The sequence below is a fragment of the Geotrypetes seraphini genome, chromosome 4 (assembly GCF_902459505.1).
Source record: "Geotrypetes seraphini chromosome 4, aGeoSer1.1, whole genome shotgun sequence".
In the NCBI taxonomy this organism is placed as follows: domain Eukaryota; kingdom Metazoa; phylum Chordata; class Amphibia; order Gymnophiona; family Dermophiidae; genus Geotrypetes; species Geotrypetes seraphini.
Genome location: NC_047087.1, coordinates 63,981,976 through 63,998,570, shown reverse-complemented (window position 1 = coordinate 63,998,570; position 16,595 = coordinate 63,981,976). Strand labels below are relative to the sequence as shown.

Here is a 16,595-nt window from a genome sequence, read left to right as displayed (position 1 = left end):
ATCACTTTGAAAGCCAAACAGTTTGTGGGGGGGAAAAAAACCCCTTGTCTCTAGGGCAAACTGGAACAGTTTAGCAGAGGTCTTTCCCTTCTCTCTGCTGAAAGCAGGGTTTGGCCCCAGGTGCTTTACAAATCACTCTCTCAGGTCTCTTCCTGGGACAGGCATTAATTCTTATTCAAAATAAACAAAAACCAAAGCTTCATTGCCTAACTCCTTCTTAGGCTTTGTGCACAGCAATAGTCCTCACTGGCTTTATCAGATAATGATTCAGGTTAGAGCAAACGGAGATAGAAGTGATCCCAAAGCTGGAACTTCCCCTCAGCCTGTACTGTAGAGGTATCATTGCTTCTAACCCATCCCCATCTCTGGGTAACAGCCACAGCAAGCTTTCATAGTGCATAAGCAGTAGCCGTTTCACTTTTAAAGTTAACAAAAATGCATTTACAGTTTCTTTAGTTCCCCATATTTTGCTTGGCTAGCAGCACCTCCATAGCTACTTCCTCTCCAATCCTATTCTGGGGATTACTTTCCCATTTTCATAGGCTGGGGCTGTTCTAATGAGGACTCCCCATTGCTCTCAGCAGCATCCAGCATTTCTATGTTGCCTTCTCCTGAAGGCTGAAGAATTCCTCCAAATCCCCTCTCTGGCAAGCTTGCTGCTTGTGTTTGGGTTCCTCTTTCTCTCCCTGGCGTAGCGATAAGGCTTTTCTTTTCTCTCAGGTGCTTCAGCTGTGTATTTAGCAAGGCAATTAATCTCGAGGGACCCTGGTGTTGCTCTCTTTCCTTTCCCCTGGGAAACTGCAACCCAAGGTCTGGTTTGACAACTAACCTCTCTCCTGTTAATTTGATTGTTTTTACTTTTACCCACATCCCTATCATTCTCATTGGTTTGGGATGCCATGAAACCTTCTGGACAAGGAATATAGGACCCTTTCTGGATCTGCTTAGGGCACACGGGCGTTTTGTATGGTGCTACGCTACCCTGCCCATGACAATATACTGTTAAGTAAAAAAAAATGTCACCTTTTTAGGGGTTCTGCTGTGGTAAAATTGTCCCAAGTACATTCTTATATGGATCTTTCCTACATTCTAAGGCCTTTTTTTTTTTTTTTTTTACAGTGACTGTGAAAACCCCAACTTTTATTTTGCCAACAGTCAAGTTTTTATCATCTTCCTTGTTCTCAACTGTCCTGGGTAAATAGAAGCTCATACTCAAAAACACTTGTATGTCTCATCTCTGCATTCTCCTTATGTCTTGTATTATAGAATTGTAGTAAATTAACATTTCAAAAAATCTTTATTCCTCCTGCATGTTATATGCTTGTTCATTTATAAAACATTTATAAAACATTTGAGAGCTGTTTGCAATTCAAAACAGTAATCCTTATGCTTCTCACTCACGTTACTTCTCTTAGACTCTCTCTATCTGCTGCTTGGGAGCATAAGATTTCATCTCTGAGGGAGAAATAAGACCAGAAAGATCAAATGAAATAGTTATTCCGTCTGCCTCTCCTGAACCTCAGGATTCACTGACCTCTCGCTGCCCTTCTATTGGTCTTCCTTTAATCTACCAGATAATGCTGACATCTTATCTATTATATCATCTCTGAATTCTTCATTCCCTGCCACTAATACCTGGCTAGCTTAATAAGAAATTCTCTGCACAGCTAGCCCCACTTCATTTTCCTAGCATTCACCACAGTCTCCAAGAAGGTCTTGTACCTACCCTATGGAAACGTGCTCTTGTCTGTCCATTCCTCAAAAGAACTACTCTGGATCCACCTCAACCAATCTCAAATTTACTGTTTTCAAGGATTTTTGAAAAAAAAAAAAAAAAGTTTTTCATCAGGTAACCCAACATGTAGAAAATACCAATGTTTTGCACTCATTTCAATCAGATTTCTGTCAACACCACAGCACCAAAACTCTTCTAGCTCTCCATGATTCTATTCATACAGCTTTGGGCTCTTCCTGTACTGTTATACTTTGTCTCGCTGGATCTCTTCACTTTTGACATGGTTGATTACTTTCTCCTCTTACAGTGTCTCGGAGATATAGGCCTCTCTGGCACTGTCTTCTTTTGGTTTGGTAGCTATTTATCTAACAGGACATATTAGATCATATCACATGATAAGGCTACAGCAGCGACCCCACCTATCTTCCTCCCCCTCCCCCCCACTACTACACACACTCAGATATTCTACAGGATTCAATTTTGGCACCACTACTGTTAACATTTTTCTTGTACCACTTTGACCTTGATTTAGGTTCTTTGCCTTTTTGCTAGGTGGATGACACAGATCTTTTGTCATATCACAGACATTACACAATCTATGTTTAAATAAGGTTCCACATTGGCTTAAAGCAAATCTTATAGCCGTAAACCCAGAAAAAAGTGAAAGTATTTGCTTTCCCTCATCATAATAACATAAGAATAGCATTACTGGGTCAGACCAAAGTCCATCAAGCTCAGTAGCCTGTTCTCACAGTGGCCAATTTAGGTCACTAGTACCTGGCCAAAACCCAAAGAGTAGCAACATTTCATGCTATCGATCCAGGGCAAGCAGTGGCTTCTCCATGTCTTTCTCAATAACAGACTATGGACCTTTCCTCCAGGAAGCTGTCCAAACCCCTCTTAAAACCAACTACACTATCCACTCTTACCACAACCTCCAGAGTATAACTATTCTCTGAGTGCGTTCCAGAGTTAACTATTCTCTCAAAAAAAAATGTCCTCCTTTTTGGTTTTAAAAGTATTTCCCTGTAACTTCGAGTGTCCCCTAGTCTTTGCAATTTTTGATGGAGTGAAAAATCAATCCACTTGTACCTGTTCTACTCCACTCAGAATTTTGTAGATTTCAATCGTATCTCCCCTCAGTCGTCTCTCTTTTCCAAGCTGAAAAGCCCTAACCTTTTTAGTCTTCCCTCATATGAGAGGAGTTCCATCTCCTTTATCATCTTGGTTGTTCTTCTTTGAACCTTTTCTAGTGCCACTATATATTTCTTGAGATATGGAGACCAGAATTGAACGCAATACTCCAGGTGAAGTCGTACCATGGAGCGATACAGAGGCATTATAACATTCTTAGTCTTGTTAACCAAACCTTTTAAAAAATAATTCCTAGCATCTTGTTTGGGTTGGGGTTTTTTTTTTTTTTTTTGGCCACCGCTACACATTGGCGGAAGGTTTCATCATATTGTCTACAATGACACACAGATCCTTTTCTTGGGTGCTAACCCCCAAGGTGGACCCTAGCATCCGGTAATTGTGATTTTGGTTATTCTTCCCAATGTGCATCAGTTTGAATTTATCCACATTAAATTTCATCTGCCACTTGGATGCCCAGTCTTCCAATTTCCTAAGGTCTGCCTGCAATTTTTCACAATCGGCATGTGTTTTAACAACTTTAAATTTGCAGATGACACTAAACTGTTCAATCATTTCACTCGTTCCAATTTCCAGATCATTTATAAATAAGTTAAATAGCACCAGTCCCAGTACAGATCTCTCCTCCTTTGAAATAAATGACCATTTAATCCTACCCTCTGTTTTCTATCCGATAACCAATTCCTAATTCACAACTGAACTTTGCCACCTATCCCATGACTCTCTAATTTTCTCAGGAGCCTCTATCAAAAGCTTTCTGAAAATCTAGATACACTATATCAACCAGCTCACCTTTATCCATATGTTTATGCTCACCTTCAAAGAAGTCAAGCAAGTTGGTGAAGCAAGATCTCCCGCAGCAGAACCCATGCTGACTCTGTCTTATTAAATCATGTTTGTCTACGTGTTCCACAATTTTATTTTTTATAAATGTTTCCACCATTTTACCTGGCACCGAAGTCAGGCTTACCAATCTGTAATTTCCTGGATCTCCCCTGAAACCCTTTTTAAAAATCAGCATAATGTTGGCTACCCTCTAATCTTCAGGTACTACAGACGATTTTAGTGATAGGTTACAGATCACTAACAGCAGGTCAGCAATTTCATATTTGAGTTCTTTTAGTACCCTGGGAGGTATACATTCCGGCCAAGGTGATTTATCATTTTTTAACTTGTCAATTTGGCTTAGTACATCTTCCAGATTCACTGAGATTTCTTTCAGTTCCTCTGCATCATCACCCTTGAAAACCATTTCCAGTTCAGGTAGATGTCTTACATCTTTTTGCATAAAGACCAAAGCAAAGAATTCATTCAGTCTCTCCCTGAGCACCCCTTTTGCTCCTTGATCATCCAACAGTCCCATGGATTCCCTCACAGGTTTTCTGCTTCTGATGTACCATATTTTTCGCTCCATAAGACGCACCTGACCATAAGATGCACCCTAGATTTAGAGGAGGAAAACAAGAAACCCCCCCCCCCCATTCTGAACCAAATTCTCCCTGCCAGGCTCTGCACGCAACCCCACACTCCTTGCCAGGAACTGCACCCTGTCCCCCCCTCTGTGCCAGGCTCTGTACACCTCTGGTGGTCTAGTGGTGTGCCATAACAGGGCACAGGGCAGACAGGGACCTCAACTGTACTTAGGCTCCTTGAGTTTTTTAAACTTAGTTCTGAGGGGTCTACCTATTTAGACATGACTGGAAAAATAAATAGATAAAACCGGCTTGACAGTGGTTTCAGAGTGGCAAGAGGCTCTTGTCAATTTGCTCTTTGCATCCTGTGTTTGATTTTACCTTGTTCTGCTTCTCTGTTGGCTGGCTGTATTGTTTGCTGGGGAGCGTGACTTCTCAATGCTCTAACTGGTGCTCCGTCTGTCAGCGACATGCACTGGATGTGTCGGGGCAGTACTCTTTTTGTCCTTATCGTGAACTGCTAGATCTTTCTCTGGTTTCATTGGTGCATCTCAATCTACTTCAGTGGCAACAGCTTTAGCAGTACGTTACAACAGGGAGGGAGTCATTCCAGCAATGCCGATTTCAGCGGGAATGACCACCATCTTGGCTCCTGCATCAAGGCATGAGCTACTTCTATGGCTCCCTCCCCCGGGCCCCTAACTCGGTGCTGCAGTTGGAAGGTAGCCGGCAGCCGCCAATGCTGTGGCAGTCAAGGAGGCCGACAGAATTGGCAGGCAGAAAGAGATCTAGGCTCCCGACACTGGAACGTTACCCCACACCAGTGGTTCCCAAACCTGTCCTGGGGGACCCCCAGCCCATCAGGTTTTCAAGATATCCCTAATGAATATGCATGAGAGAGATTTGCATATAATGGAAGTGACAGGTATGCAAATCTCTCTCATGCATATTCATTAGGGATATCTTGAAAACCTGACTGGCTGAGGGTCCCTCAGGACAGGTTTGGGAACCACTGCCCCACACCCATCACCACCAGCAGCAGCATCGACCATACGAGTCCTGCACACCGAAAGGGAGGCGGCCATTCTGCTCAGGATCTGGCCCACTCAGCTGGAGGACCCTGTGGTGTTAAAGGCGACTTCATGGCCCTGTTCTCCTGTTCAACTGTTTAGACTCCTCCTGCCTCGGTGGAATCGCACAGTTGTCTCGAACGGCAGTATTTGATGGCCTCCGATCTTGGGCATTGTCTCTCCATCAGGCAGCGATGCAGACTAGGCAGGTGCACGAGGGAAGTGCTGGGATTTAAAATAGGTACCGTGGGGGGAGGGGAGGGGTGTTGTAGTACCGGCCCCCCTTCCATTGATGTGCATTTTAGGCATTATTTTTGACACAAACTAACTTTCAAGATATTTGAATGATTTTGTGAACCATTCTGAGCTCCTTAGGTTTTGACATGGTTCATAAAATGTGTCGTTATATTTTGTATTAATCAAGAGAAATGTTATGCTGCAAACTGGCATTAGTATTTTAGCTGGGTCTCTGTTTTTTAAAATTCTGTTTCTGTATCGAACCTGACCTAATAATCATAAACGGTTTATTCAATTTAATTCATGTCTATACCAAAAATAGTGCATAGTAGGGATGTGCTTTCATGTGTAAACAAACTATCAACTTTTTTTGTACTTTAGTATCTGAAACTTAGTTATGAGATGTTTTGGATGCCTTTTTAAATTTGGTCTGTGCTTCTTTTCCTTTCTCTTCATCTCTCCCCTACACCACCAATCCAAATCTGAATATAGGAAAGACTGGGAAAAGACAGTCTCCAAGCCAACTCTCCCTGATTGGCCCTCTGATTTTGCTCCTCCCCAATAGCTCCCCACACAAACCTATCCGCAAGACTTCCTCGTTATCTGCTATTGGTATGGCCTGTGGTCTTGGTCTATCTCTGCCTCATGTCCTGCTGATTAAAGCAGAAGCCTAGTTGCGTAGTGTTGTGGTTTTTGTAGTAGCTGTACATCTGTAGTGAAGCACTGTAATTTTATTTATTTATTTAAATGATTTATAGCCTGCTTATCCTACAATTCTAGCCTCTAAGAAAATGGCTGTATTTTCTTATATTAATTCACCGGAATCAGATCTCTAAACGTACTATAACCATACATAGAAACCGGTATGGAGTGTTTTCAAAAAGCTTCAATCGAGTATGAGTATGCCTCAGCCCCACCACTCCACCGCTGTACTAGCTCTTGACTGCGGAGAGATTTATGTGGCACTTCATCATTGGCCGCTCATAATCATTTTAAACCTACTATTGCTATTTTTTCAGAATTGTTTTTTTATGTATATTTTTTTTTGTGTATTTTCTTATGCATATCTATAAAAACTTCTTAGCTATAAAGCTCAACTGTGCTTAGTTGTACTTAGCTTGTATTGCATAGCTAATCCAGCCAACGCCAGGGAGTTTAACCCAACATGTTTCGCACCATACAGGCGCTGTGTCAAGGGTCTCCCTAAAAAACAAATAATAAAGAGGGACATTAGAGTGTATTTTATCCTAACAATCCCCCCATAAAATGTTCAGTTTATCTTAAAGCCAAAATACTGACTATCCTTACCGAGGTGCAGCATGTCATCCGACTCAATTGGTGTCTGGAGTAGAATGGCTGCGGCGTTCTCCTCAGCACTTAAATATCCCTACTGTCTCATATTGGAAATCCAGCCCCTGGAGGATCATTGGCTAAACTCCTAACCAATCACAGACATCCACTCAATCTCCCCATTCAGCCCATACGGTTCCACTGTGTTCAGTGAAAATATCTGTCTCTGTTCAGTGAGGTTCAATTTCTTATGGTCTTTCCCACCATCCCTCCCTGTCACTTTACATATGACCCGCCATCTCATGTCCTCAACCTTATGGTGCAGCGCCTTCCAGTGAGACACCAGGGGGGCCTGAGTAACATCGTGGAGAATCCGTGATTTGTGTTCAGTAAGCCTTGCACGGATCATTCTTGATGTGCGCCCCACATATAATAAATCACAGGGGCACACAATCACGTATATAACGTCTTGAGTAGTACAGTCCGTGTAAGACTTAGAGTGTAAAGTCACATTTCTCCCCGGAACTTTCCACGATTCCCCCTTCAATGGTCAGTAAGCACCATTGGCATTTTTGACAAGCCTATTTTTGACAAAATAGCAATAGTAGGTTTAAAATGATTATGAGCGGCCAATGATGAAGTGCCACATAAATCTCTCCGCAGTCAAGAGCTAGTACAGCGGTGGAGTAGTGGGGCTGAGGCATACTCATACTTGATTGAAGCTTTTTGAAAACACTCCATACCGGTTTCTATGTATGGTTATCCTACAATTCTAGGCAGGTAACAAAAGAACATACATATTCTCTAAACATACAACATCGTAAAATATACAATAACAAAATACCTAACACTAAACTCAACCCTAAAATTACACACAAAAATAATACTAAACTATTTAAAATTAAATGATTGCAGTAAAACAGCTAAAGATTATGGGCCAAAAATTAGTTCGAATAAAACAATTTTCACCAATTTCCTGAACTGCAGCAAGCCCGACAGTAGTCTTATCTCATAGGGCAATGAATTCCAACATTTAATAGTGTAATGCTGCTGTGTAGCTAATTCTCTAGCACTGAATCGACATTGGAGGCCGAACCAGTAGCAGGTAAAGGAGGAACCAGAGGCGACCCGGGGAATTATAGACCGGTCAGCTTGACCTCAGTTCCGAGGAAGATGGCCGAATCATTGATCAAGAACAGTATCAGTGAGCACATAGAAAAAAATAAGCTGATGAGAACAAGCCAGCATGGTTTCTGTACTGGAAGATCCTGCCAAACAAACCTACTGCACTTCTTCGAGGGGATAAGCGGACATTTGGACAAAAGTGACCCCATAGATATAGTATACCTAGACTTCCAGAAAGCCTTCGACAAGGTATCTTATGAGCGCCTTCTAAGGAAACTGTGGAACCACGGGGTGGAAGGGGACATACACAGATGGATCAAAAACTGGTTGGCAAACAGGAAACAGAGGGTAGGAGTAAAGGGACACTATTCTGACTGGAAAGGGGTCACAAGTGGCATCCCACAAGGGTCAGTGCTGGGACCGCTGCTATTCAATATATTTATTAATGACTTGGAAACAGGGACAAAGTGTGAAGTTATAAAATTTGCGGATGACACAAAACTCTCCGGTAAGGTTAGATCTGTAGAGGAATGTAAAAAACTCCAAAGGGATATGGACAAACTGAGTGAGTGGGCAGATAAATGGCAGATGAGTTTTAATGTGGAGAAATGTAAAGTTATGCACATAGGGAAAGGGAACCTGATGTACAACTACATGATGGGGGGGATGACATTGGGAAAAGGCAACCTAGAAAAGGACTTGGGGGTTTTGGTGGATAAAACAATGAAACCAGCAGCACAATGCGCAGCGGCCTCAAAAAAGGCGAACAGAATGTTGGGCATTATCAAAAAAGGTATCACTACCAGAACCAAGGAAATTATCCTCCCGCTGTACAAGGCAATGGTGCGACCGCATCTGGAGTACTGCGTCCAGTACTGGTCGCCGTACCTAAAGAAAGATATGGCGATACTCGAGAGGGTCCAGAGAAGAGCGACAAAAATGATAAAGGGCATGGAAAACCTCTCGTATGCTGAGAGGCTGGAGAAGTTGGGGCTCTTTTCCCTGGAAAAGAGGAGACTTAGAGGGGATATGATAGAAACTTATAAGATCATGAAGGGTATAGTGAAGGTAGAGAGAGACAGGTTCTTCAGACTGGCGGGGGCAACAAGAACTAGAGGACACTCAAAAAAATTGAAGGGAGATAGGTTTAGAACAAATGCTAGGAAGAAGTTCTTCGCCCAGAGGATGGTGGACATCTGGAATGCGCTTCCAGAGGGGGTGGTTGAGCAGAGTACGGTTTTGGGTTTCAAAAAGGGGTTGGACGAATTCCTGAAGGGTAAGGGAATCCAGGGGTACAATTAGAGGGTTACTATACAAGACAAAATGCTCTTGAGTAATAGATCACTACAGGTCATTGACCTGGGGGGCCGCCGCGGGAGCGGACTGCTGGGCATGATTGACCTATGGTCTGACTCGGCAGAGGCCGTGCTTATGTGCTTAAGTTGGCTTGAAATTGGGTATTCTGGTTGTTTACAGAAGGGCAGTTTGGAGGTCTGGATTCATATGTAATTTACAAAAGATTTGTTTTTTTAAAAATAAAGATGTGTAACCCCGTCCAGTTCTGTCCACAACCCTGCCCTGTTCCGCCTCCCAACCCTGGCCCCAAACAAACCTCATCTCTATGGGGCTGCATCTGAAGGTTGTCTGCATGTGCACAGATTCTACGTGATGTTACATGCATACTTGCATACATGTCATCGCATCACATCCACGCATGTGCAAAAGCCCTCCAGATGTGGCCCTGAGCTCCAACGCTTTTCCCGGATACCTGCACATTCCTCTATAAAGAGGACATGTCTGGTTAAATCTGGACATCTGGTAACCCTAATTTGGGGTCCAAAATTGAATGTTAAGGTAGTAAGTGGGTAGTAGAAAATGTCAAACATGATGAGAAACCTAGGAGCACAGAATAATTTTTTTTTTTCATGCTCATGGAGTGAAGTGCTGCAGGGTTCGGTGCTTGGACATGTGCTCTTCAACATATTTATAAACGACCTGGAAATTGGTATGACGAGTGAGTTGATTAAATTTGCAGATGATGTGAAGTTATTCAGACTAGTGAAGATGCAGGAGGATTGCGAAGACCTACAATGTGACATAAACATGCTCGAGAAATGAGCCGCAACATCGCAAATGTAGTTTAATGTGGATAAGTCTAAGATGATGCATGTTGGTAACAAAAATCTTATACACGAATACAGGATGTCCGGTGCAGTACATGGGAGAGACCCCCCAGGAAAGAGACTTGAGAGTACTGGTTGACAAGTCAATGAAGCCATCCGTGCAATGCGTGGTGGCAAAAAGGGTGAACAGAATGCTAGGAATGATTAAGAAGTGGATCGCAAACAGATCGGAGAAGGTTATTATGCTGCTATTCCGGGCCATGGTACGCCCTCACCTGGAATACTGCAACAAGCACTGGTCGCCGTACATGAAGAAGGACACTGTACTACTCGAAAGGGTCCAAAAAAGAGCAATGAAAATGGTTAAGGGGCTGGAGGAGTTGCCGTAAAGTGAGAGACTAGAGAAACTGGGCCTCTTCTCCCTTGTAAAGAGGAGACAGAGGGGACATGATCGAAACATTCAAGATAATGAAGGGAATAGACTTAGTAGATAAAGACAAGTTGTTCACCCTCTCCAAGGCAGAGAGAACGAGAGAGCACTCTAAAGTTAAAAGGGGATAGATTCCGTGCAAACGTAAGGAAGTTCTTCAGGTTTCAGGTTTATTTAAAAATTTGATATACCGCCTTATCAAAATTCAAAGCGGTTTTACATAATATAAAAACAAAAAATAAAAAGGGCATGAGTTAAAAACAAATTTTAATTAATATTACAAATGATCAAAAGCACAGACAAATATTAACATACCGATACAAAATGGAGAAGGGTAGAAATTCATTTGTATAATGAGAAAGAGAGGGAGAAGAATCAAAACAAAAGGGAGGGGAACAAAAAAATAAATAGTCTGGTACTTTTGTAAAATAGGTTAAAATGATTAAAAAAGGCAAGGAACAAGTTTCCATTGCCGTTCTTAAAAGGACTGTTATTCTCCAAATGCGTCTTTAAAAAGAAAGGCCTTCAAGTTAGTGTAGAAAACTGGAACGCTCTTCCGGAGGCTTATAGGGGAAAACACCCTTCAGGGATTCAAGACAAAGTTAGACAAGTTCCTGCTGAACCAGAACGTACGCAGGTAAGGCTAGTCTCAGTTGGGGCACTGGTCTTTGACCTAATGGCTGCCACGTGAGCCAACTGCTGGGCACGATGGACCACTGGTCTGACCCAGCAGCGGCAATTCTTATGTTCCTTTGTGCTTAGAAGGCCATGTAGGCCAGACTTACTCCCTAAATGGAGAGACCCTAGCAAGGACTGTAGCAGAACGTGACTTGGGGGTAATCATTAGTGAAGACATGAAGACTGCCAATCAAGTGGAGAAAGTTTCATCCAAGGCTAGACAAATCATAGGTTGTATCCGCAGAAGTTTCGACAGCCAGAAGCCCGAGGTCATAATGCCGTTGTACAGATCCATGGTGAGACCCCCATCTGGAATACTGTATACAATTCTGGAGGCCACATTACCGCAAAGATGTGCTGAGAGTTGAGTCGGTTCAGCGAATGGCCACCCGAATGGTCTCGGGACTCAAGGATCTCCCGTATGAGGAACGGCTGGATAAGTTGCAGCTATACTCACTCAAGAAATGCAGAGAGAGGGGAGACATGATCGAGACATTCAAATATGTCATGGGCCGTATCGAGGTGGAAGAAGATATCTTTTTTCTCAGGGGGCCCACGGCAACGAGAGGGCATCGCTGAAACTCAGGGGTGGGAAATTTCATGGTGACACCAGAAAATATTTCTTCACCGAAAGAGTGATTGATCGCTGGAATGATCTTCCACTGCAGGTAGTTGAGGCCAGAAGCATGCCAGATTTTAAGAAAACATGGGATTGGTACATGGGATCTCTTCATAGAGGTAGGTAAGGGTGGGTTATTGGTGTGGGCAGACTAGATGGGCCGTGGCCCTTTTCTGCCGTCAGTTTCTATGTTTCTATATGGAAATAGGCCAGTTCAGCTGAAACCTCCAGGAGGTTATATTGTAATGTCACGGAGACTGAGTATTTTTGGTTGTGACTGAAAAATCTGAAAACATATTTTCAAAGCTGCTTTGTCACCGTTTAATGCATATGTTCAACCATGGAGAGTTTTGCCCAAGATCAAGCCTGACGGAGGGTACTTGTGGTTCTGGCTTTTCTCACATTTTCCCCAGAATTTCAATGAGATATGTTTGTAAATATATTGGAAAAGTTCTGTAAAAGTAAGACATGCTTCTGAAAATCTTAGATGCTATTATCCTGGGGATTTGCTTGATAACTGCAGGCTGACTGCTTTAATTGGGCAAATGTGCTGGTTTCTGACATTTAAAAAAAACCAACAACCCTCATCTATTATGGGGTTTTTTTTTCTTCTCCCCAGCCCTCCAGTTTCACCAACCACAGTAGGATATATTGCTGCTCCCCCGGCATCTCTAGCTGCTGCTGCCTCCGCATCACACACTCCAGTAGTGCCTCAGCCTGGTGCATTAGTCCGTATGCAAGGCTTGCCATACAACACCGGAATGAAAGAGATCCTCAGTTTCTTCCAGGGATATCAGGTTAGTAGTCTACCACTCAGCCTTGATTTGGGGATTCATTTGGCACAGTGGTAAAGCTGTCTACTGCAGTGGGTGTGTTTATTTCAATATTAGGTAGTGAATTAGGTTTTAGATGACATTTAGAGAGTTTTTTTATTCTACTGGAGTATCATTTTTTTGTGAGTTTCTAAAATTGCTTAACTTTTTTTTTTTCCCACTCTTTCTGTATTGGACATTAACCTAAGTTTGTTATAGAACCTGTGCAAGATGGCTAATCCAGAGAGCAATTGAAGCATTTATTATTTAATCAACTGTACCTATATTTCTAAGTCATGTATACAATCTGGTAGTTAAGAAAGAGAAAATAACCTCTGGTCGTAGACCAGAGTCTCTCAGCCCAGTCCTCTGGACAGGGATCTCACGTATGAAGAAAGGCTAAAAAAACTGCGGATGTACTCACTGGAGGAGCGAAGAGAGAGGGGGGACATGATTGAGACCTTTAAGTATATCACGGGGCGTATAGAGGTGAAAGATGATATCTTCAGTCTTACAGGGCCCTCGGTAACCAGAGGACACTCGCTGAAAATCAGGGGAGGGAAATTTCAAGGTGATGCTAGAAAGTACTTCTTCACCGAAAGGGTGGTCGATCATTGGAACGAGCTGCCTCAGCAGGTGATTGAGGCCAACAGCGTGTCAGATTTTAAGAGAAAATGGGATATTCACGTGGGATCTATAAGGGAGTAAAAGTCAGGGAGTGGGTCATTGGTATGGGCAGACTCGATGGGCTATGGCCCTTTTCTGCCATCAATTTCTATGTTTCTATGTTTCTACTAAGCCAGTCTGGTTTTCAAGACATCCACAATGAATATGCTTGAGAGAAATTTGCATGCTCTGCCTCCATCATATGCAAATTTATCTTGTGAATACTTGTAGTGAATATCCTGAAAACCTGACTTGCAGGGCAGTAGTATAGCAAGGGTAGGAGGCGCCCAGGGCGGTGGCACCTCTCTGCGCCCTCCTCTCCATGCTTCTGCACCCCCACATCACACTTGTGTCCCCCCTGATTATAGGTTTTTGTGTTTTGCAAAAATTAGCTAAATGTTTTGTCATGTCACTTTCTTCTGAAATAACCTTTTCACTTGGTCCTCCACATCCTCATTGGTCACTCACATCCTCCTTCCCCTGCCCCTGTACCTCTTTAAATCTTCGCCAGTGTGAGCAGCCTGCTGCTCGCACTGGCTTTCCCTCTGATGTCGCTTCCTGGCCCCATGACCCGGAAGTGATTTCAGAGGGAGCCAGGCTAGTGCAAGCAGCAGGCTAGAATAGTTGCTCACACTGGCAAAGATTTTAAGAGGTACAGGGGCAGGGGAAGGAGGATGTGAGTGGCCAATGAGGATGTGGAGGACCAAGTGAAAAGGTTGTTTCAGAAGAAAGTGACATGACAAAACATTTTGCTAATTTTTGCAAAACACAAAAACCTATAATCAGGTTAGTATCCTGACTAAATCTAATATTAATTCTGAATGACGACAGGTTTGTTCATTTCAAGCTGTTGAGGAAAACCCACAAATCATGACTGAAATAGAATATTACACATTAAAATGTAGTAGTTTTACAATCGCTCCCTGGAAAAAGTGGAGGAGTTAAAGCAGTAACCTGAGAGCTGGAGCAGCTGGTGTTCAAATCCATACTGATGCTTCTTGTGACCTTGAGCAATTTACTTTTATCTTCCTTTGCTTCTGCGATAAACTTAATTAAGTCCTCTGGGGACCAAGAATAATCTAAAGCATCCTGGTGTAACTAACTTTGAGTTTCTAATGGAAAGGCATGAAGAACATTTTAGACAGTGGTAAGTGGGTATTGGTTCCATTTTGGTTCTGAGCAAATCACTCTCTTTTCATAGCTTCTATCCACAGTTAGTATTCGGAGAAGATAAAAGATTAACTTCAACATATCTTTGCCATGTAAACTCTTGATTTTTTTTTTTTTAGGTGAGTTTTACATGCAGGTTCTCTGCTTACCGTAAACTACTGCACTACAAAATAAACAGATCTCAATACCAGCTACTACATTCAATACTGTTTTAAAGAGAAATGCGCTTCTCCTACAAATACAAAAGACCTTTGCCTAAGTTTTGAAGTGTTTTTAAAAATCTTTTTTGTGATTTATTTCTCAATTGACTGACGGAATTATCAGGTCAGCATAAATCTCTTGATCAAGGGCAACTCAAACTTATAGATAGCTCTCAGGTGACCTGTATCAGTGGTGGTGTGCAACAGCAGTCATTGCCACTATTTTGCTCCCACAAATGTACCGATTCATGCATACCGCTGCTTTTGGTGGTGGTCAGGACTGCAGCATTTCTCACTTGTTTTGCTTTGTCACATAGCACCTTATCAGGACCAAGCATCTTTTGCCATGGTACACTACTTATCTGTATATCCTGCAGGCTTCATGGCCAGAAAGAGAAACACTTCCCTAGGCTTTTCTTTGTTTAGTTGGTTTTATTTTTTAAACATTGCTTCTATTGCTTTTACATCTGTGAAGGGACAAGCCTTGCATTACATCTATTAGGCGGTGCAGAAGGCATTGTTTGTTTTTTGTACATTTGGGCATTTTTCTTGCAAATGTTTTTGGTAATTTTCACACTTTTACACTTCTTAATGTATTCTTACTAGTTTTAACCTATGAATTAACATGCATAAAACACCTGTTAAAATCAATTTAGCACACTTAAATCAAGGCATGCTAACAAACTAACCCTCCCTTTATTAAACCACAATAAGAGGTTTTTAGCACAGGGAGCCGCATTGAATGCTTTCTACTCCACCAAGGCGCTCGATGGTTGTTATGTAATGGTTCTCAGAGAGATGATTGTGTATGGCTCAAATTTTAAAAGGAACGTAACTGACTCTCCTCCTTACAGTGCCTGCCCTTCATGGCATCCTCTAAAAATGCTGCTGGTAAAAGACCCCTTGCTACTATCAATGAAAACGGTCATTAAGGAGATTTAGAAATTACTAAACACTCCATGGTTATCCACACGATACTCGTCGATCTGGAAGAATGATGCTATTAGGATCCAAAATAGTGTGAGTGACTGGAAATTATGGCAAAGGGCTGGCATGTGGCGAATAAATCAATTATTCGATGAGGATTGTTGGGCTACCTTTGAATCGCTTTGGGACTGTTTTGGCTTGCCGTCTCATTGCCACTATCAGTGGTTACAACGCAGGCATGCTATGCAAGCGTTCTTGCACTCCAAGCCTATTATGGATAAAACACAGGACCTTATGGCTCTCTGCTCTTTACTGTCATTCAGAAGGAAAGAGGCATCTCAGTGGTACAAGGTTTTTTGGTTGAAGAGGGCAGAGAGGTCTCACACTATCGATTCTAGATGGAGTGAAGAACTACCGATTGATATCTCTGAGGATGCCTGGAAATTATTATAGTCTTGTACCTCTAAAGTATGTAAGTTGGCATCGTTTCTTCAGACCTCTTACTTCCTACTACATAGGGCTAACTGGACACCTAGTCGAAGATCGAAGCTTGATCCAAAGTGGATGATCGTTGCTGGTCCTGCAACAATTCAGCCGGTACGCTGGTCATATGTTGTTGAATGCCCTCGTATCCATGATTATTGGAAAAGAATATGGGCGGACATTTGTGCTCTTCTTCCGATTACCAGCCCTCTCTCATATGCCGTCCTTATTGTTGGGGGCGCTGAGACCCAACTGCCTATTGCTGAGGAAGAAAATAACTTACTACACATACTGATTCTCATTGCAATCAAAATCATCCTCTCCAACTGGAAGAATTTAGCTGCTGCTGAGCAAAGTGCCTGGTGGAAAATTTGGTAGCCAAATATGAACGCATTGCTGCTGAGCGGATGCGTGCAACAAAAAAAATTTGAAAGATTCTGGGCTCCTCTTTTGGACTATGCCACTC

General features: G+C 42.5%; 1 protein-coding gene across 4 annotated transcripts in view; it reads left to right on the top strand.

Annotated features, from left to right (window-relative positions):
* Positions 1–16,595, top strand: part of ESRP2 (epithelial splicing regulatory protein 2) — a 162,131-nt gene that overhangs the window by 98,687 nt on the left and 46,849 nt on the right. For 3 of the 4 annotated variants that reach the window (XM_033942393.1, XM_033942392.1, XM_033942395.1), the window contains exon 15: positions 12,491–12,668. In XM_033942393.1, coding sequence (XP_033798284.1) covers positions 12,491–12,668 — 178 coding nt within the window. Of the gene's footprint in view, positions 1–12,490; positions 12,669–14,638; positions 14,784–16,595 lie in introns of those variants that run through there. The other variant, XM_033942394.1, reaches the window with a different exon arrangement.